Source organism: Cordyceps javanica, chromosome 1 (assembly GCF_051103115.1).
Source record: "Cordyceps javanica chromosome 1, complete sequence".
Taxonomy (NCBI): Eukaryota; Fungi; Ascomycota; class Sordariomycetes; order Hypocreales; family Cordycipitaceae; genus Cordyceps; species Cordyceps javanica.
Genome location: NC_139295.1, coordinates 3311152 through 3330172, shown reverse-complemented (window position 1 = coordinate 3330172; position 19021 = coordinate 3311152). Strand labels below are relative to the sequence as shown.

At 52.6% G+C, this 19021-nt stretch overlaps 8 protein-coding genes across 8 annotated transcripts; 3 read left to right on the top strand and 5 right to left on the bottom strand.

The window, feature by feature from the left end:
* Window positions 1-302: 302 nt before the first annotated feature.
* Window positions 303-2021, top strand: V2A60_001006 (amino acid permease/ SLC12A domain-containing protein; the record flags this gene model as incomplete). The annotated part of the gene is made up of 3 exons (XM_083252372.1): window positions 303-420; window positions 507-1057; window positions 1149-2021. 3 exons carry the CDS (start codon window positions 303-305, stop codon window positions 2019-2021), a joined length of 1542 nt encoding a protein of 513 aa, XP_083108498.1.
* A 101-nt stretch (window positions 2022-2122) lies between these two features.
* Window positions 2123-3901, bottom strand: V2A60_001005 (uncharacterized protein; the record flags this gene model as incomplete). The annotated part of the gene is made up of 7 exons (XM_083252371.1): window positions 2123-2343; window positions 2508-2574; window positions 2635-3263; window positions 3322-3496; window positions 3571-3624; window positions 3678-3749; window positions 3806-3901. The coding sequence occupies 7 exons, from the start codon at window positions 3899-3901 to the stop codon at window positions 2123-2125; spliced, it is 1314 nt and encodes a 437-aa protein (XP_083108497.1).
* Window positions 3902-4258: 357 nt separating this feature from the next.
* V2A60_001004 (luciferase-like domain-containing protein) lies at window positions 4259-5886 on the bottom strand (the record flags this gene model as incomplete). Its single annotated transcript, XM_083252370.1, has 4 exons — window positions 4259-5171; window positions 5222-5469; window positions 5518-5706; window positions 5758-5886. The coding sequence occupies 4 exons, from the start codon at window positions 5884-5886 to the stop codon at window positions 4259-4261; spliced, it is 1479 nt and encodes a 492-aa protein (XP_083108496.1).
* Window positions 5887-6397: 511 nt separating this feature from the next.
* V2A60_001003 (major facilitator superfamily domain-containing protein) lies at window positions 6398-7461 on the bottom strand (the record flags this gene model as incomplete). The annotated part of the gene is made up of 2 exons (XM_083252369.1): window positions 6398-6479; window positions 6539-7461. The coding sequence occupies 2 exons, from the start codon at window positions 7459-7461 to the stop codon at window positions 6398-6400; spliced, it is 1005 nt and encodes a 334-aa protein (XP_083108495.1).
* Window positions 7462-8495: 1034 nt separating this feature from the next.
* Window positions 8496-10403, top strand: V2A60_001002 (flavin-containing monooxygenase; the record flags this gene model as incomplete). Its single annotated transcript, XM_083252368.1, has 2 exons — window positions 8496-8807; window positions 8862-10403. 2 exons carry the CDS (start codon window positions 8496-8498, stop codon window positions 10401-10403), a joined length of 1854 nt encoding a protein of 617 aa, XP_083108494.1.
* Window positions 10404-11173: 770 nt separating this feature from the next.
* On the bottom strand, window positions 11174-12007 carry V2A60_001001 (HAD-like domain-containing protein; the record flags this gene model as incomplete). The annotated part of the gene is made up of 1 exon (XM_083252367.1): window positions 11174-12007. One exon carries the CDS (start codon window positions 12005-12007, stop codon window positions 11174-11176), a length of 834 nt encoding a protein of 277 aa, XP_083108493.1.
* Window positions 12008-12175: 168 nt separating this feature from the next.
* V2A60_001000 (transcription factor IIF subunit TFG2) lies at window positions 12176-13398 on the bottom strand (the record flags this gene model as incomplete). Its single annotated transcript, XM_083252366.1, has 3 exons — window positions 12176-12520; window positions 12574-12776; window positions 12828-13398. 3 exons carry the CDS (start codon window positions 13396-13398, stop codon window positions 12176-12178), a joined length of 1119 nt encoding a protein of 372 aa, XP_083108492.1.
* A 2864-nt stretch (window positions 13399-16262) lies between these two features.
* On the top strand, window positions 16263-18599 carry V2A60_000999 (uncharacterized protein; the record flags this gene model as incomplete). Its single annotated transcript, XM_083252365.1, has 4 exons — window positions 16263-17192; window positions 17237-17372; window positions 17421-17743; window positions 17793-18599. The coding sequence occupies 4 exons, from the start codon at window positions 16263-16265 to the stop codon at window positions 18597-18599; spliced, it is 2196 nt and encodes a 731-aa protein (XP_083108491.1).
* Window positions 18600-19021: the final 422 nt, after the last annotated feature.

The following is a 19021-nucleotide window of genomic DNA, read 5'->3' as shown; positions in this document are numbered from 1 at the left end:
CAAGACTGGAATCCATGCTACGTCATTGAAACTCAGATCTTCATCCCAACCATACTAATACATCGATCCTAGTATCGACGCCCCACAGCCGAGACACTTGTTGGTCTTATCACCCGGTCGAACCAATCGGAAGGAGTGACTGGGCGGGCAAGATGAACCGTGCAGTGACAGAATGGTTCTAGGTCCCTTCCCGATTCTTTTAGGTCGATGGCACAGTTGAATAAATAGTTAAAACGGCCGTACCCAGCCGGTAGCAACGCGACGCATTTCCACTGCGGACGTTCCGTAGCTGTGTATTATCCATGTCGGACCGACGCAGAATCAAAGACGCTGACGATGCCCTGGTCAGAGAAACGGCAAAAGATGTCGCAGAGCAACCGAAACTTAAAGATCGGCACCTGTACATGATTGCCATGGGCGGTAAATAACCCTGGAAACCCTATTCCTACCACCAATTTGTACAATCCGATGCATAGGTGCCTAGCTGACACACAATGAATCAATAGGGTGCATCGGCACTGCGTTCCTTGTTGGCTCTGGCAGAACGCTCAGCAGAGGAGGTCCTACTCTTACTGTTGCCGGCTTTGTCACAATGTGCTCCGTCGTCTGGGTCTTTGCGACGTTGATGTTCGAAATGGCCACCTTTCTCCCCTTGAACGGTGCCGGTGTCGATACCTACGCCACACGATTATTATCCGAATCCTTTGGCTTTGCCATGGGATGGAACTACTGGTACGCCTACGCGATGCTTGTGCCTTTCGAAATCACCGCCGCAGCGCTCGTGGTGGGATACTGGCAGCCGCCCGTCTCCGACGCCGTCTTCATTACTATCCTATTCATTGTCATTACTGGCCTGAACTACTTGCCGGTCGGGCATTCGGGAGAGGCCGAGTTTGCTTTCTCCTCTGTCAAGCTGAGCATGCTCACGGGCATCATGATATTGTCCGTGGTCATTGCCGCGGGAGGCGGGCCTACGGGCGATCGTGTAGGTTTTCGGTACTGGCGCGATCCTGGCCCCGCGAATGCATGGATCATTGAGGGGGGCAAGGGGAAATTTGTGAGCTTCATTGGCGTCCTCGTCAGCGTTGTTCTGCCAGTTGAGTCTGCGACTAATGCCCTGTAAATGCTTCCACTAAATCGGATTCTAGCTGTCGTTCCTCGGCGAGATGATCGCCATATGCGGAGGCGAGACGGGAGACGCGCGGAAATCCATTCCTAAAGCTTCTAAAGCCCTGATTATTCGCCTCATATGCTTCTCAGTGCTTCCTATCTTCGGCGTCACGTTGATATGCCCATCCAACGCGCCACAGCTTACATCGGGAGGTGCTGGTGCTGGGTCGTCTCCGTTTGTCATTGGCATCAAGACGGCGGGCATACACGTACTAGACCACATTGTCAACGCCGTCATTCTCTGCTCTGCATGGTCTGCCGGGAATGTTTACATGTATCTGGCGTCGCGTTCCATCTATTCACTCGCGGTGGCCGGCAACGCGCCCAGAATATTCACCAAGCGCAACAGATGGGGCGTGCCGTACTGGGCGGTCACTAGCTGCACGGCTGTGACCCTGCTCGCCTACTTGAATGTGAGCTCTAGTGCTGGTAAAGTCTTCAACTGGTTTGTCAACATGATCAACATGGCTGCCTTCTTCTCGTGGATCGTCATGTCATGCGCCTATATCCGGCTCCGTGCGGCCATGAAGGCGCAGAGCATTGATCGATCGACACTGCCCTACATTTCTCGGTTTGGCAACCCAGGCGCTTATCTGTGCATTGTCTACTTTACACTCATCGGGCTACTGAATGGTTTCAGTGTCTTCCTCCCCGGACAATGGAACGTTTCGGACTTTTTGACTGCATATATCGGCACAGTTTTGTTTATTGTCTTATATGTTGGTCACAAGCTTACAGTTGGAAGAACTCACGCCTGGATTATTCCAGCAGGAAAAGTTGACCTGATTTCTGTACACGAAAAGATGACGGTGGCCACAGCTGATTCTCTCAGCGCAGAGATCTCACATTAGGTTCAAGCAATCGTAATGCAGCAAGGGGAAAACAACGGTCGTCAAGTTCTCGGTCGTCTTTGTCAAGTAGCGTGAAATAAAAGCGCGCTCCGACATGCTATCTAAGCGTATGACCAAACCGACCTCACCGCGGTCTTCCTCTGTATCACTTTAACGATGGAACTCTCCATCTTGATGATGTTGCTATCAAAGTCGGCGTCATCCTGGGCGTATTGAAATTGCCGGTGACGCTCGAACCAGATCCAGCTGGCAACAAGAGCTGCAGTAATGGGGACCATGATGGCGAAATAAATCCATACGTTAGAGCTGACTGGGCGGCCGGCTGTTTCACGAGTTAGCCTTTGCGAGGCGAAACTTGTAGGGATGGCCACATGCTGTTTTGGAAATTGAAAAATGTCATGCTGAAAATGGAGGCGAGAAAAGTCCCGGGTAGGAAAAGTGTGCCCATGAGTGAAATTGCCTTCATCGCTGTGCTATCACGCTTACTGGCTTGCGCTACTTTGGCCATTGCAATATTTAGCCGGGCATCACGCTGAGTGATGATATTGTGCAGCTAATTTTCAATGTCAGCTAGTTCAAGCTCATATATACTGAGCTTGTGGGATCTTGTTACTGATTCGCGCTGCAATTTCAGCCTTTCCAGCGTGGTTTCTCGGTAATGCTCTAAGCCGACGAGCTTGGCCTGCGTGAAGTCTAGGCGAGAGAGGAGGTTATCATGCCTGTGTTGAAGGTCGCCCTTCCCAAAATCGGCGATTGAGTCCGTTGAAGCAAAGTATAGGTCCTCTTCCTGCACAAGGCTCGCCAGGTTCGCAAACAAGCTCATCGCTTTGCGCATCTGGTCCACCAGGGACGAGTATAGCATTGGCGGCCTCCAGAGCACATGGGCGTAGCACTCGGTCAGGTCTCTGGCGATCCCGTCCAGCGCCAACATGACGTCCTGCTCACTCCCTTCGCGCATCGTTGTGAAGTTCTCGATGCGCCGCAGCCACGTCCGCGCGTCGCGCTGCCTCATGTCATTCCGCTCGGACAGGTCGCGCGCCAAGAGCGCGACAGGCAGCACCATGGGATGGCCGGCCTCGGCCGGACAGGCGCGCATCTGCTGCAGCACTTCGACGAGATCCGAAGTCGGCGTGCCTTTGATGAAGCCGCTTGTGAGATTCGTCCGGAACGAATGGGACAGCACCATCTCGAAGCCCCGCGTCTTGTCATGCTTACGGACATCGGACTTGCGGTAGACAATTTCTAGACGTACATGTTATTAATCGGTCGCTTCTGTCTCATTCGGTCTGCTGATTCCTACGAAGACACGGATCATCGCTGTGACGACTGTAGTGGTGCCAGAAAAAGGGCCCGACAACTGCGGTCGACTCAATATGCTTGGTGGGAAGCTGCATGGTGCGTACCATGGACTCGTATACATTCTTGTTGAGCGACAAGGTTCTGTCCATAAAGGTATCCGCGTGAAGCGCATCTTTCTGCACACTGGCTTCCATTAGTGAAGGTGACTTGGTAGGGAATCCTGCGGATCGAAACAGTACATGAGTCGTACGCCCGAGAGCAACTTTAGATCGGTAGGCATATTATCAGGGGGTGCAAATTCACCCTATCGAGTTTGAGTACGGGTCAAGTTCAGGAAATATGTGGATGGATATATACTGTTCTATGCAGGAAATCGTCGATGACCTCTTCCGGGAGTGAGCGCTCATCATTGACATTGTATAGTGATTCCTGTCTCATTTTTTAGTGCCAAGTCTGGTAACGTACTGAAGCCACCACATTCTTACCGAGTAGTTGAATATCTCTAGACATGTTGTCTTCTCAAGCAAAGTTTTGCAAGCTTCCAGGTGCTGCTTAAATACATAATCGTCCATCGCATCCATCTTTTATTTTGTATGGAAGTAATATCAGTCTTTCGCCGCTCAATCGTTGCAGTTGTCTGAGCAGCCACAAATGTGCAACATGGTGTGCTGTCACGTGTAACGACCGGCAAAAGGCCTTGCGATGTTCCTTTGGAATAGTCTGATAATTCAATTACAATTACCAACACTACGATCCCTAATCCGCAGATGCAGGCATCCTGACAGCAACCGTCAACCCAATGACGGGTGTCTGGCCCCCTATTGCACAGTATTATGGTACTGACTCCAGTCGGGCAGTTATAAAGCAAAACAAATCTCTGACAAATGAGCGCGCTATTCGACGCAGTAACATATTTCGATATGATGAAGCATGCAAGTCTAATTATCCAGTTTCTGGTACGGCGGGTCTTCCTTGTATACCGAATACTTGTACGTGCTGCCGACATGATCTTCCCTCAAACCCCTCTGACCTGGACCGTATATCTTCTCTCTGGCGGTAAGTGGCTCTTTCGGTGGCTCTGGATAAATCCCACGCCTTCTCAGTTCCGGAATCAGCAGATCAACCACCTCCTCAAAGGTGCCCGGCGTTGTGACATGACCGATATTGAAGCCGTCCAAGTCCGCATCTCGGATCCATGCTTCGAGCTCGTCGGCCACTGTTTGGGCGCTGCCGACCGAAACAGGGCCGAGTCCGCCGATCGAGGCACGCTCCGCGACAACGCGCGGTGTCCACTTTGGAATCTCCTTGCTGGTTGTTGTGAAGGAGTCCAGGATGCTGCGGACCTTGTGCGCTTCGAGAGAGTCTGCTGCTGTAATCTCCTGGTCCAGTGGGATTTTCGATATGTCGATGCCAGTCCATCCGCTAAAGAGCACTAGCCCGCCAATGGTGGAAGCGTACTTTTTGACTTCGTTGAACTTGGCTTCGGCTTCCTCGTCTGTCTGTCCGATGATGGGGGTAAAGGTCGCAAATATTTTGATCGAGCGCGGGTCGCGCCCTAGCTCGGCAGCCTGCTTCCGGATGTTGTCAACCTTGGGGCGCAAGACTTGCGGCGAGTGTGAGGAGACGAAGACGGCCTCGGCGTGAGTGGCAGCAAATGCAGAGCCTGCGCTTGACGTTCCAGCCTGAAACAGGAACGGGGTGCGCTGCGGTGATGGATCCACGATGTGTCGGGTGTTGAGCTCAAAATACTTCCCCTTGTGGTTGATGGTACGAATCCTGTCGGGATCGGCATAGCTGTCGTTGTCGAGGTCCGCCGTAATTGCGTCTTCGGCCCAGGAGCCTTCCCACAATCTGCTCAAAAATCAGCCTCAATTCTTGTTCGTTGAGCTCTTCGACTATACTTGTACAAGACTCTCAGGTACTCGTCAGCCTGTAGGTAGCGCTCGTCGTGGTCAATTGGACTATCTAATCCGATAGCCTTGAAGGCGGATTTTTTCCAAGACGTGACGATATTCCAGCCAATCCGACCCTTTGTAAAATGATCAAGTGTTGAGAACCGCTTTGCGAGAAGGAATGGAGGCTCGAATGATGTAGACGCTGTGATGCCGAATGCCAGGTTTTTGGTCACAGCTGCCATTGCTGAGATGGGCTATGTACGTTAGATCATCTATTGCGATTTCCGTGCCGACATTCTTACAATGGTAGGGTCCGTCATCGGCCACTGTGCAGCTCGTCGGATGCAGTTATCCAGGCTGCCCTCATAAGTATCGTAGCCTCCGTAGGTATCGGCTAGGAATAGTGCATTGATGCCGCCACGCTCGAGAAGCTTTGCGAGCTCAATCCAGTACTCCAAGTCACGCTTGGTCGCAGATTTATCCACCGGATTCTACAATGCCTCAGCTTCAATCACGACAAGGACATCTGCCGCCGTACTCACCTTCCACTGACCGGGGGACAAGTGGCCAACCGTCGACATATCAAACGCATTAAGCAGAATGTTCTTCTTTCCATTCCCCAGCCTGTCGCTATCTACATGAAAGCTCGGTTTCGGGGCGGTTTCAGCCATGGTATTGCAGAAGATCAGATAGATTCAATTGATCGCAGGTTGCGCATGTGCGCAAACCCTTGTGTAGCGTCTTTGGCCATATACATAGCTTTTTCGTTGGAAAGACAGGCCTCCCCGCATATTGTAGTATAACTGCGCTACCGCAAGGGAATCAATTCTACCACGCAATACCGATTATCTATTTCCCAATTTCTGGTAGCTGAGCGGAGTGTATCTATGCAGTGATAGCTACCCGCTATGGCGTGCTGGCTCAGTACTGGCGATGGCCAGTGCCGCTCGCATATCATGATAACAATTATGGCGTGACTATATCAATGCTAGAGCGATATTTCGAATAATTGCCCTAAAATCTTAGAATATCTACACTCATGATGCTTGTTGCCTCTTTTTTCCCATTGCAATATGTGAAAAAGGCCAATTACACTGTATTAACTGTCTGATGAACGCGTAGCTCAAACCACTTCGAACAGCGGCAAGTCTTTGAATTGGTGTGTCAGGCCATTGGAACCACTCATTCAATCTTATTGACTGTTTCTGATTCTCGAAGTCCATCACCAGCTTGCTGCTCAACAGATTCATCATCATGCGCCAATCTACGCGAGGCCTGTTAGCGAAGAACTCCGGTCTGATCGAGGGTAAAGTTCTGACATACCCATCCCTTTGCCGATACCGCGCAACAACGTTGGACAGTATAATTAAGCATATTGCATTGGCTAATACAAATGCGTATCCCTTGGTGAACTGTGGAGCCTCGACAGTTGGGAACACAAGAATCGGTGTCCAGGCTGTTGTGGATTGCGAGAGCGCGTTGATAAGCACGAGAGTAAATGATCTTTCGGCAGGGGACGCTCGCAGTTGAGTGTTCACCCATCCGTACAGCACACTTGACATTGCTACTGCCGAGTACGTGGTTGAAAAGGCGAACCACTTTGCGCGCTCCGGCACGTCCCAGATGATGAGTATAATGAGACCAATTATGTTCCACAGATGGGACACTGTGATGGCGCCGGCTGGCCCAATGAGTAGATCTGACGCAAAGCATATGAAGAGCGTGTAAAAGATGCCGAGTCCTGGAGAAATTGCAGCGAGAGCGTTGAGCTTGGAGTTGCTATATCTACCAAGGCTCTTCAGCCAAAGCAAATAGCCACCAGTCGTGGTGTTGATACTGCCGTTCCAGAAAAGAACATCAAGAAGTACCAAAATCCATACTTGCCACCGAGTAGCCAATCGCCTGACCGTATCCCAAGTGACTTTTCCAGAGGATTGATGACCGGCGCGCTGCAGCCTTTCTTTGGCCAGCAATATCTCCGATTCCTTGAGAAAGAGCTTGTTTGGCTGAGCTGGCGTTCCCGGAAGAATGATGTACCCTAAAATTCCGATTGGAATCGTTATAAGTGAGCAAATGATGTACATCCATCGCCATCCAGCGAGGCCATTAACACCATCGAGTCTCGCCGACGCGCTAGATTGAATGAGCGCGGCAGTCAGGGTCCCTAACGTGAGACCAACATAAAATACGCCACCTCGTCGAGCAATTTCGTTGCCGCGGTACCAGGAGCCGAAGATATAATGCATTCCGGGGAAGAATGCTGCCTAGCAAAAGTGAGTATGAAGTCGTCAACAAGATCAAAAACGTACCTCAAACAAGCCAACCAAGAACCTATACGCAGCTAGCTCGGCAAACGAATTGACTCGATATTGTAACAGAGTGAATATGCCCCAACTGATATCTAGAAAAGGGATTGTCCAATGCATGGGGATGTAGGTGAATAAAAAGAGAAAGGGCAGCTGTCCTACAACCGCCCCAACAATATAGAGCGATTGGAGCTGGACAAGGTCATTTCCATCAAGCCCCAAGTCTTCTTTGAGGCCCAAAACATAGGCATTGTCTAGCATCTCGGTGGTCAATGTGTGCACTGTCAGCGGTATCAGGCTGGTGCTCACTAAGATTTGCCTGGTCAATATACTTGGCCCAATATGCGAGGAAGGCGTACGGGACTATGAGCAAGTCTAGCTTGCAAATGAGCTTCCGATCTTCCTTCGTATCAGAATCTGCGAACCATTTGATCTGATAGCGCCTTTTATTCTCTGTTGCCATTTCGTACAGTGTCGGCCACGATTCTGGGCTTTAAACTTGCGCGTCGTCAGTCTTTCGCAATACTCGCGAGGAGATGTCTTCTCCAGAGACCAATACGGTTCCAAAGTGTCCAAATTATAACGAGTCCATAGTGGAACTAGCACTGTACTGTATTGTATTTGTATAGACTATCCACAACAGAGCCGCACCGTTCATGTTGGCTCAACACCATTGGAGTCGTCACGCCATCGAGGAGCAAATTCATAACAGATAACAGGATACTAGTATCGAACTGCTCGTACTGCAATGTCAATCTTCAACATATATGCTGGAATAGTGCGGGGCAAGTGCGTGCTCTCAAGGCCTTGACTCAGAACTAGCCATTATCACGCCATCGAATAAAGATTCGATCTTAAAAGACCTTGATCATTAGGACTTTCGTTATTCTAGTCATTGACCAAGTAGACCCGAGATTCCGGAGAGTCACTGATTCAAAGACTCGGGAATATCATTTTTTCAAACGCTTGGCAACATGGCATCCGGACCTCAGGGCTCGACGAGCGGCATCAACTCTGCGGATCAAGGCCAGAATGTCCCCACCCCAACAACACAGGTCCCGAATGGAGTATCAACCGAGGCCAGGAGCCCTTCATCCAGAAATGATAAAAGTGAATACCCGTATAGGAAACCTGGGCGGGTTCTCATTGACAGATTTATTGACGAGCCTCGGGAATTAAGAGTGGCTGTGATTGGAGGCGGCTTGGCAGGAATATTGGCTGGCGTACTACTACCCGCCAAAGTACCAAATGTGAAGCTGACAATTTACGAGAAAAATGCAGACTTCGTAGGTAATGTACTCTGCTGATAGTTAAGTCGAGTAGAGCTAACAGGTCAATAGGGTGGAACTTGGCTTGAAAATGTGTATCCTGGAGTTCGATGCGACATTCCATCTCATGTGTATCAATCCACGTTTGCACCCAAGCTCGACTGGTCTGACCAATTTTCGACAGGCCCAGAGATTCTAGCCTACTGGCAATCCGTTGCCAGGCAGTATGACGTCTACAAGCTCGCAAATTTCAACAGTCGCGTTGTGGATGCAGCATGGGATGCCACCGAAGGTGTTTGGACTCTCAGCGTCGAAGAGACCGCCACTGGATCGGTCAGTCATGAGACAGCAGATTTTGTGCTTACCTCGACGGGGAGATTCAATGCATGGAAAATTCCAAACTATCCTGGCATCTCTGACTACAAAGGATTCCTCCGGCATACATCAGACTATGATCCTTCATTCGATCCAACTGGTAAGAGGGTTGCAGTCATTGGCAACGGAGCCAGTGGAATCCAGCTGGTCGCAAATCTGCAAAAGACCGTCGGTCGACTAGACCATTACGCTCGAAATCCCACCTGGATAGCCGCATCTTGGGCGGGTGATGATCGTACCTTCGAACCCCAGCCAATATCAGAGCAACAGCAAGAGTCATTCCAGGATCCAGAAATATATCTACAGTTCAGAAAAGAGCTCGAGGATAAATACTGGCGTCGCTTTAGTAGCTTTTTTCGCAATTCAGAATCGAACCAAGATCTACGACGCAACTTTATTGAGATCATGGAAAAGCGGCTGGCAAAAAAGCCCCAACTACTACAACATCTAGTGCCAGACTTTTCGCCAAATTGCCGCCGTCTTACCCCGGGACCAGGGTACCTCGAAGCTATCACGGAGGATAACGTCGAGTATGTTACAAGGGCCATTAAACGGTTCACTGCTTCCGGTATTGAAACTGAGGATGGTGTCCAGCGGGATGTGGATGCCGTGTTTTGTGCTACGGGCGCAAACGTCGACATGGTCCCTCAGTTCCCTATCCGAGCACATGGTCGAGACTTGAGAGATGTATGGAAAGCAGATGGAGAGTACGGGTTTCCGTATACTTATCTAGGGCTCTCAACTCCTGGGTTTCCTAATCTTCTCTTTATTCACGGCCCCCACGGAACTGGCCCTTCCGGGACCGTTCCGCACAGCGTTGAGAACCAGCTGACGTACTTTGCCAAAGTGCTGCGCAAGGTCGCCCGCGAGGGTATCAAATCCATGGCACCGACCACAAGGGCCGCAGACGATTTTGTCGAGTACGCGGACGACTTTTTCGCCACGACGGTGCTTTCCGACTCTTGTAGCTCCTGGTACAACGGCGGTCGACCTGGGGCACGTATCCATGGAGTCTGGCCAGGTAGCGCTGGTCATGTTACAATAGTCCGTCGCGAGCCCAGGTGGGAGGATTGGGAATACGAATACATTTCGGATACGGGGAACAGATTTGCGTGGTATTTTGGCAACGGATGGACAAAGGCTGAAGGCGATTCCAGCTCAGACATGACATCATACCTGAAGCTGCCCGGAGATGTGGATCTAAAAGACATCCATGAGGGATGGTGGGATCTCCCCTGAAATATAAAGTTGATCAACTAGGCAGAAGCACGCGACTCATCAGCGTGTGTGTATGTTGTGCAAAGGTCGCGGTGTCTCTTGCGTGCAGGCCATCTGTAGGCTTTGGGAACAGACCATATCACAGTCGCCGCCTCAAAAATAAATGCAAGCATTCTAAGGCTTATATCTCTATCCTGAGAATGAAATATCCGCTGAGAAAAAGATGATCAGTTTATGTTGATTATTTATCTTTGTCCTTGACTCATCCATTCTTCTCTTTTACTGTGCTCATTCTTTCCCATTTCCTCTCGATGTAATTGTTTTCTATTATATGAGCCTACGTGTCTAGATCTATATCTTTACTTTGGTTTTACTCAAACGATGAAATCAGGAATACCCCAACTTCCGTGCAAAATAGCCATCCGTATTAGAGATGCTGCAAAGACTTCGACTGGGTCAAGTTTCACTACGCGAACGAGCGAAACGTTGTTAAGAAGGCACCCAGGGAATAGAGGAACGAATATGACGGCGCGTACTGGCACATATTTTTGATGTCGTTAGTCTCCGTAACAGCAGGTTATTGGATGGAGAGACTTGCCACGGCCTAAGAGAGGCTGTCGCGGTTGTAGAGCTTCGCTTTATGGCAAGGTTCAGCAAGACGGTACGGGAGAAAGTACGTTACAAGCAGCCATGGCAGTCACATTTTTTACTTAAAAAAAACGTATCTTTGATGAAAAATCATTGTGGTGCCAACCATCTGATCTTTTCACCCATCCCAACAAAGAGGCGGCTTACTCTCTTAGAAAGTCGCTTTCCAGCACCTCGTCAAAGGTTCTTGCCCAAACGATCCTCCCTTTTGCCTCTCCAACGTGCGGTACCTCGAATCCCAGCCTCCGGAGCGCCGTCAGCAGAGCGCTCTCCCCCTCCGCCAGCACGACGCTGCGGTCCGCCTCCAGCAGACACGCCAAGTCCGTCGTCGAGTCGCCAAAGTAGACTTTTGCCGCCGCCGCCGCCGCCGCCGGGCCGCCGCGGAGCCGCCGCATCGCGCGCGCCTTGTCCGGCGCGCAGACGAGCAGGTCGCCACCCAGCGCGTCCGGCCCGCAGATGGCGCCGTCCTCCTCGCGCGTGCCGTTGGCGACGACGGCGTCCTCCCCGCGCAGCTGTTCGCCCGCGGCGCCGCGGACGAAATCCGTCGACCAGTTGACCGAGACGACGCTGACTGTCCAGTCCCTCTGCCGCGCGGTCGTCACGAGACGGCCGAAGCCCGGCCGGAGCTTGACGTGGCCGTCGCGGACAGCGTCGGCCCCGATGCGCCGCATGGCCGCGACGCCGAGACCCTTGAAGATGGCCGCGTCGCCGACGCGCCGCAGCGACGCCCGCTCCACGTCCTTGAGGCCGCCGAGGAAGAGAATTTCCTGCTCCGCCGTGGTGCGCTCGGCCTCTTTTGGGGTGAAGCTCGCCCTGTACGCATCATAGTCGGCAAGATACGCCTGCACGAGCGCGTCCCACGCCGGCTGGAGATTGGCCCCACGGCTAAGCTTCTGGGCGGCGATGCCCGCACTGGCGAGGTGCCCGATCGTGTCCTTGGTCGTAATTGTGCCGTCAAAGTCAAAAATGAGATGCATTTTGGACAGGGCCCGGAGATGTGTGCGCAGCATGCTGATGTAGGTGGCAAAATGGGGCAGTGGCTACGATTAAACTCTCACTTATCATTCTTGTCACAGAAGTCAGAAAAAAAAAACTCTATTGATACAATCCTGCCCGGACGCCATACTCCGATGTACATTTTTTTTTTACGCAAGCACAACGTCCTCCATCTCCTCAGGCTCGTCGTCGTCGCCGTCGTCCACCGTCTCAGCGGCAGCCTCCCTGGATTCGCTGCCTGCCTTGTCTCTGTATGCCTCACTCAGGCAGTAGTGGTTGGCAAAGGGGCCAGACTTGTTGAGCACGGCCACCTCGTCAAGAACCTGGCGCAGATATGAGTCGGGCTGCTGCGTGCGCTGGCGGAGCGCCTTCATGGACCAATACTGATACTGGCGGAAGCAGTCGAAAATAAGATCGAGAAGTTGGTTCTTGGGAATACGAGCAGCCTTGAGAATCTCGCCCTTCTTCGGCTTGACGAGGGACGGTGTGTTTTTCTGAAGCAGTTAGCTGTGAGCACAAGCAATGACGGTGGAGAGAAATCGCGTACGATAAAGTTGCCGGCCCAGCCAACAGCGCCAGCGGTACCAGGGTTGATGATGGACGAAGCTGTGTTTCTGCTGATGATCTGGAGCTTGGCTCTTGAATTTTCGGCTTGATAAAGCTGCTGTCCGAGGTATCGTGCTTCTTCGCCCGTGTTGCGCGGTTCGACGCGAACGTCGTAGTGAATCTTGCCAAACACCTTTGTTTTTTCTGAGAGCTGGTCAATGGTGGCGTTCAGCCATGCAGAATGGGGCCACTCACTGGGAATCGCCTTGCGATAGTATGGTTGGAAGCGGCTTTTGCGGTCGTATGTGTTGCGCTGCGGCCCGCCACCGCTGGCAGCGGCCTCCTTCTGCCGCAAAATATGCGCGGGGATGCCAGCGTTGAGCTGGTCCTGGCGCTCCTTGTTTTTGGCCTTGTAGCTGGGCAGGTCTTCCTCGGTGAAGATGAAGTGGTTCCGCACGTCGCGATCGAGGACATCGAGGTCGTACTCGCGCGGAAGGGCATGGTGCTCGCCGCAGCCAGGGTCGAGCAGCATGCGCAGCTTGGTAGTCTCAGGTCCCACGTTGCCGTCCTCGTCCGTCTCACCGGGCTCGTTCCAGGTGCGAAGGGTGCCGATCTGAACTTCCTCGTCGTCGTCGAGGCGGTCACTGAGCTTCTGCCAGGCCTCCCACATGTATCGGGGGATTCGTGCGAGGTACAGCGTTTCGAATGTCGGTCCCTGGCTTTTGTCATAGAATTCTAGGTCGCCTGCGTCTTCAAACAGGTCCTCTTCGTCAATAGGAGCGGGCTCCATCCCGGGCTCGGGCTTGACAAAGCCGGTGTCGGCCATTTTGCGGATGGAGATGATCGCTTTGGTTGATTCTAGATGTGCATCACAAGCGTAGTCTAGCGGAGCGCCGAATGAAGCGTGAGGTCGTGGTTGGTGATGGGCGATGTTGAGGTTGTGAGTGACGCAAGAGGCTAGGCGGATAGCCATGCGCCTTCGTGCGCGAAGAGGGTGCTGTGTGGCTTAGTCATCAGACCACCGACTTTCTTCTCTTCATAGCAACGCCAGCCAAACTTCATATTAAAGTTATTTTTTTCTACTATTAATGCTAATACTATGTTGCACTGATAATTAACGATACTCGTCTCATGGTAGATCAACTATGTTGTGGTTTTCTTGTGTTTTCTCTGATTTCAATCAACAGCGCCAAATTCGCGTTACTCTTGAGCCTAAGAAGAAGACTAGTAGAGATGCTTACCAGTTGAAATTTCCCAGAGGATTCTTTCCCTATAATTCTGTAAGAACCGAGAAGAATGAGATCAGTTTCAAGTATTTATTGCGATTTACAAGGAAGTCTTACTTCATTTTGATAAGTAATTAAACAGCCCTCTCTCCAAGTAAGCACATTTAAACCGTCCTCCACCCATGTATAAGCTAATCCGCCGAAAGATATGCCTTATACTTCCAGAAAATAATCCTATATCTATCGTCTAATGCTTTACTATTCGTATAAGAGTTAGAGCTACCACTATCAGCGTAACCAGTGCTAATAGTGCAGCAGTGTCTAGAGGCGACTTGTAACTGTTACTGGGCTTCGATGTTAGGTGCAAGATTCAGAGTATAATAATATTGCCCTAAGTGTATTTAGCGAAGTGAAGCAGTCGGTGCTTAAGAAGTGGTAAATAGGGTATTTACTAGGGGGTTAGCATTCAATTAGGATTATCGCTGCAGCCAATGTTTAACTTTTCATACAGTAATACTGGGAAGGCTCGCCTATGATCAGCAGCGAGAAGCATTACCAGAGGAAACAAACCTTGTTTCAACTCAGCATGCTCTCGATTATAAGATAAATTCTTTCTCCTAATCTTGTGACGCTGAAGATGCCAGAGGGATGGGAATGTCACGCTAGAATGATTTGGTTTGAGGGAAACCTCCCCGAAGAAGACGGTTCTCGAAGAACTAAGCATACCCCAGTAACGAGCCAGATGGATACCCGAACAGAGGTTCTATCAAATCTTGGTAAAACTCCATCGGTGGGCTGTGCTGCTCTTCTAATGTGGACGAAGACCCAGGCATTGCTAATATATATCCACTACACTCGGGGTGTCGAGAACGTTTGTCGGATACTTGACCTGTCTTCTGCATTGTCTTGCACCGGCGGATATCTTCACAAACTCCCGCGGGAGGTACCGAAAGAATTTCACGGCGCTCGGGTGGCGTACTGGCGTGGCTGCATGTATCGTCTCCTGTTGGAAGCGCAGTTGCGGGCCGCTCGCGAATCGAGGGGTGAGCCTACGCAGGACCAGATCGTGCTTCGCACGGTCATCCTGGGCATCTGCTGCAAACGCCGGCATGGGGGCAGGCCAGACTCTACGTTTTGGTGAGAGGCCCGGTGTGCAGTCTTGGGGGCGGCACGGGGCCGCCGCCAGGTCCGCACCCGACCAGGCCGGTCGGCGGGAAAGTCGTCAGGCTCAAAGCCTGTGAGTAAACAACGGTGGAGGTGGGTTTTAGCGAAAGGTCCTTTGAGACGCCTGTTAGTGAGGGACTGGTGCCAGGCTCAAAGGCGGAGCGAGCGAGGTTGTGCGACGGCGACAGGCTGGTTTCAATCACGCCTGTTTCTGCTTTTCGTTTGTCGCCGAACGGGGAGATGTCAAGATTGAGAGAGAATATCGACCGTGGGCGTCAGGGACGGCTGCCAGATCGAAGGCGTAGCAGAAGAAGCGCTCTCATGTAAGATGATGAATGACAGCCTGTGGTTGGATGCTGTCAGGCGCGCGGTGCGTGTCAATGGGTAGAACCGTCCAGACGACCCTGGTCCCGCGGACATGACGACTCGGGAGCACCCGTGAAGTGCTTGGCGAGCAACTAGCCGCCAAGGAATAGCCAGCCATCCGACCGTCCGATACCTGCGTTTGCCAAGATGTTAATCCCAGAAAGCTTCGTTGATGAGTCGCGCTTTTTTATTCTATCCTACTTTTATTTAAAAGAAAAATCATTCTTGGCCAAAGTGTTCCTGGAGCAACACGAGGTCCAATGTGGGAAGCGCACGGCTCAGAACCGGAGAAAAACTGGCAGATCAGCCCGTCCCACCCTCAAGCTACGTACTTGGTGGGCCCCACTGCGTTGGCGACTCGAGACTATGAACCAATCAGATGCGGCCCAAACCTCACCTGCGACAAAGCACTGCGCCTCCATTGGCCATGATCTCCCCGAACTGTCAAGCTTTGGCCCAATAAACATGCTTTTTAGCGTCAAACCTGCTTGCCAGGGCCCCGGCACAAAAGCCAAACTCCCTCCCTGTAATTACACTCTTCCCGGTATGCCTTGGGCGGCCGGGTGGGTGGATGGGTGGGTAGGTGAGCTTATTTGAACAAGTAAACCACTTATTAGGTAGGTAGGTAGGTAGCTACGCAAGCCCGGTTACATCATCACCATTTGCCAGCCTTCTTAGCACTGTTGTTGTCGCTCGTTCCTGTAGATCCTCGCGTTGTACCTCTCTCTGTCTGTCTTTCCCCCCCTCTCTCTGAGTATTGCCCCTCGTCCTCTTCTCTCTCTCCCCTTTCCTCCAGACTTTCTAGCTGCAGCTTTCTGTACTTTGCGCCGCCTCAATCGCTGTGCATCAGCGCCGGCCACACAGCTCAAGAGACTTCCACTGCCAGGCTCCCTTTCTTGCCCTGCCCACGGTAATTTCGCAGGACTTTACCATCATGGCGAGCTCCCAGCAGCAGGTCGCGCAGCACGCGCACGGCACGCCCCAGAATCCATATTCGTCCGCTAGCCGCTGGCGTCACCAGGAATCCTCCTCCTTTGCCCGCCACGCCGTTTCGCACCAGCATCCCGACGCCGCTGCCGCGCAGGCGCACATTGACGCGACCGCGCCCCAGGGCCTCAACGGCGACGGCCCCGTGTCCGACGGTGACGCCAGCGAAGTCGTATGCGGCCCTCTACTCAATTACTGTCACATGCAGGACGGCCATTGGGAGGGCAGCGTCCTCATCGTCCTCAACGGCGGCGGCAAGGAGCAAGGCCCGGTCCCGACGCTGAGCCTGCAGCGCGTTGGCGCCCGCAGTCAAGATGTCGTAGAGACTGCGACCGAACCGGCCAAACAGATCCCAGGTGTCCGCCTCTACTCGGACCCGCGCAACACTTTCTGGCGCTTCGACCTCCGCGTGCCTATGGAGCCCGCCGAGGTCCAGTACGCCTACGAGCTCCCTGGCCTGCGATTCTCCAGCACGGACAAGCCCCAGGTCAACCGCTTCTCCATCCCCGCCGCCGGCGAATCTATGCGCCTCATGTTCCATTCCTGCAACGGCTTCAGTGTCGGCACCGACGAGGAGGCCTACAGCGGCACGCCTCTGTGGAAAGACGTCATTCGCAAGCACGATGCGGCCCCGTTCCACGTCATGCTCGGCGGCGGTGACCAAATCTACAACGACGGTATTCGCGTCAGTGGTCCGTTGCGACCTTGGACGGACATCTCCAATCCCAAAAAAAGGCGCGACTTTCCCTTTTCTGAAAAGCTACGATCCGAATGCGACGACTACTACCTCAAGAATTACCTTCGCTGGTACAATACCGCGCCATTTGCCATCGCCAATGGCCAGATTCCCCAGGTCAACATCTGGGACGACCATGACGTAGGTGTCAAGCTCCCGAGCGCTACAAAACGCTGACAGTGTAGATTATCGACGGCTTTGGATCCTACGTCAACGACTTCATGACCTGCGACGTGTTTCGCGGCATCGGTGGTACCGCCCACAAGTACTACATGCTTTTCCAGCACCACCTAGCGCCGCCCCCCTCGACATACACATCCGGTAAGGCCTTTCGCTTCCAGACTGGCGACGTTGCACTAACAATACAAGACTTCCGCGGCGAGGGAGCTGATCCGGCGCAGCAGGTGGACACGTTTGTCGCCGAACAGACCCCGGGTTCGCAGTACATTATCGGAGCAAAGGCGGGCCCGTACGTCGCCGAGCGATCCTTCAACATGTATGCGCGCCTAGGTGCTCGCATGGCCATGCTCGGAATAGACGCACGCACAGAGCGCACGCGCCACCAAGTCAACTATCCCGAGACATACAAGCTCCTGTACCAGCGTCTGCGCGATGAGCTGCAGGCTGCGGCCAGCTCGGAGCAGCCCATAGATCATCTGATTTTGCTGCTGGGTATTCCCATTGCGTATCCCGTTCGTATACCTCCTCCCTCCAACCCAGCCGACAAAGCTGACAGATTAGCGTCTCACCTGGCTGGAAAACATTCTGCGAAGCCCCATCATCGGACCTATCAAGTTTATGAGCCGGCGATTCGGAATCGGTGGCGGCCTCTTCAACCATTTTGACGGCAGCGTTGATCTGCTCGACGATCTCGACGACCACTACACGGCCAAGACACACAAGGTTGAGCGTCGCGAGCTCATCGAGAGCATGCAAAAGATTGCTGCGGAATACAATGTGCGCGTCACGATCCTGGGCGGCGATGTACATCTCGCGGCGCTCGGTCGCTTCTACTCGAACCCCAAGCTCAAGATTCCTGTTGAAGAGGACAACCGATACATGGCCAACATTGTGTCGTCGGCCATTGTGAACAAGCCTCCGCCGCAGGCCGTTGCCAACCTGCTGGCGCGCCGCAATAAGATTCATCATATGAATGCGGAGACGGACGAGACCATGCTGGACCTCTTTGACAGGGATCCCGGCAGTACGCCTAAGACGGCCGGACACAACAAGTGCACGATGCCCAGCCGCAACTTTGCCATGATTGCCGAAAACTCACCCAACAACCGGGCGGCGCCGATGACGAACGGAGAGACGGAGACGCGGAGCTTCGCCGGCAAGGGCGGGCACTCGCAGTTGCACAAGGGCGAGGTTGGGGCCGGGACGGAGCACAAGGCGGCGAGCGACGCCTTTGGCCAGGGCAACGACGGCAGCCTCGATATTCGCATCAACGTCGAAAAGGACCAGCACAACGCCGAGGGGCCCACGCAGGCATACGGTCTAACGGTACCGGTGCTGCGCAAAAGGGCGGCAGGGGTCGCGACGTGAAAGATGTCCCCAGTTATGAAAAAAGTAATAAGTAATGATGGCAGCAGGGCCGATGGAGATGACATGACGCTAGCCCTTGTGACCTGGTTGAGTTTTCTGGTGGGCGGCCGGAGGTGGTGTCCGGGTCGGTCGGTGAGGTGTTCCGGGCGGGCCCTGGTCTTGATGTGGGTTGTGGGAGTTGCTGTTGAGCTTGAGATACCTCAGACCTTGATCCTTGCTTATTTTCTTTGTCATGTATTTTGTCCTGTATTTCGTTGTACTATTCCAATCCCGCTTTGCTATACTTATTTCGCAGGCTAATTTCATTCGGAGGACGTGTCAACTCCAAGTCGAGGGAGTGCAACGTAGAGGTACCTGTCAGAGAGTGTCTCAGCACTTGTTTACTAACGTACCCCCGCTGTGTGCAGTATGTATTGATAGCG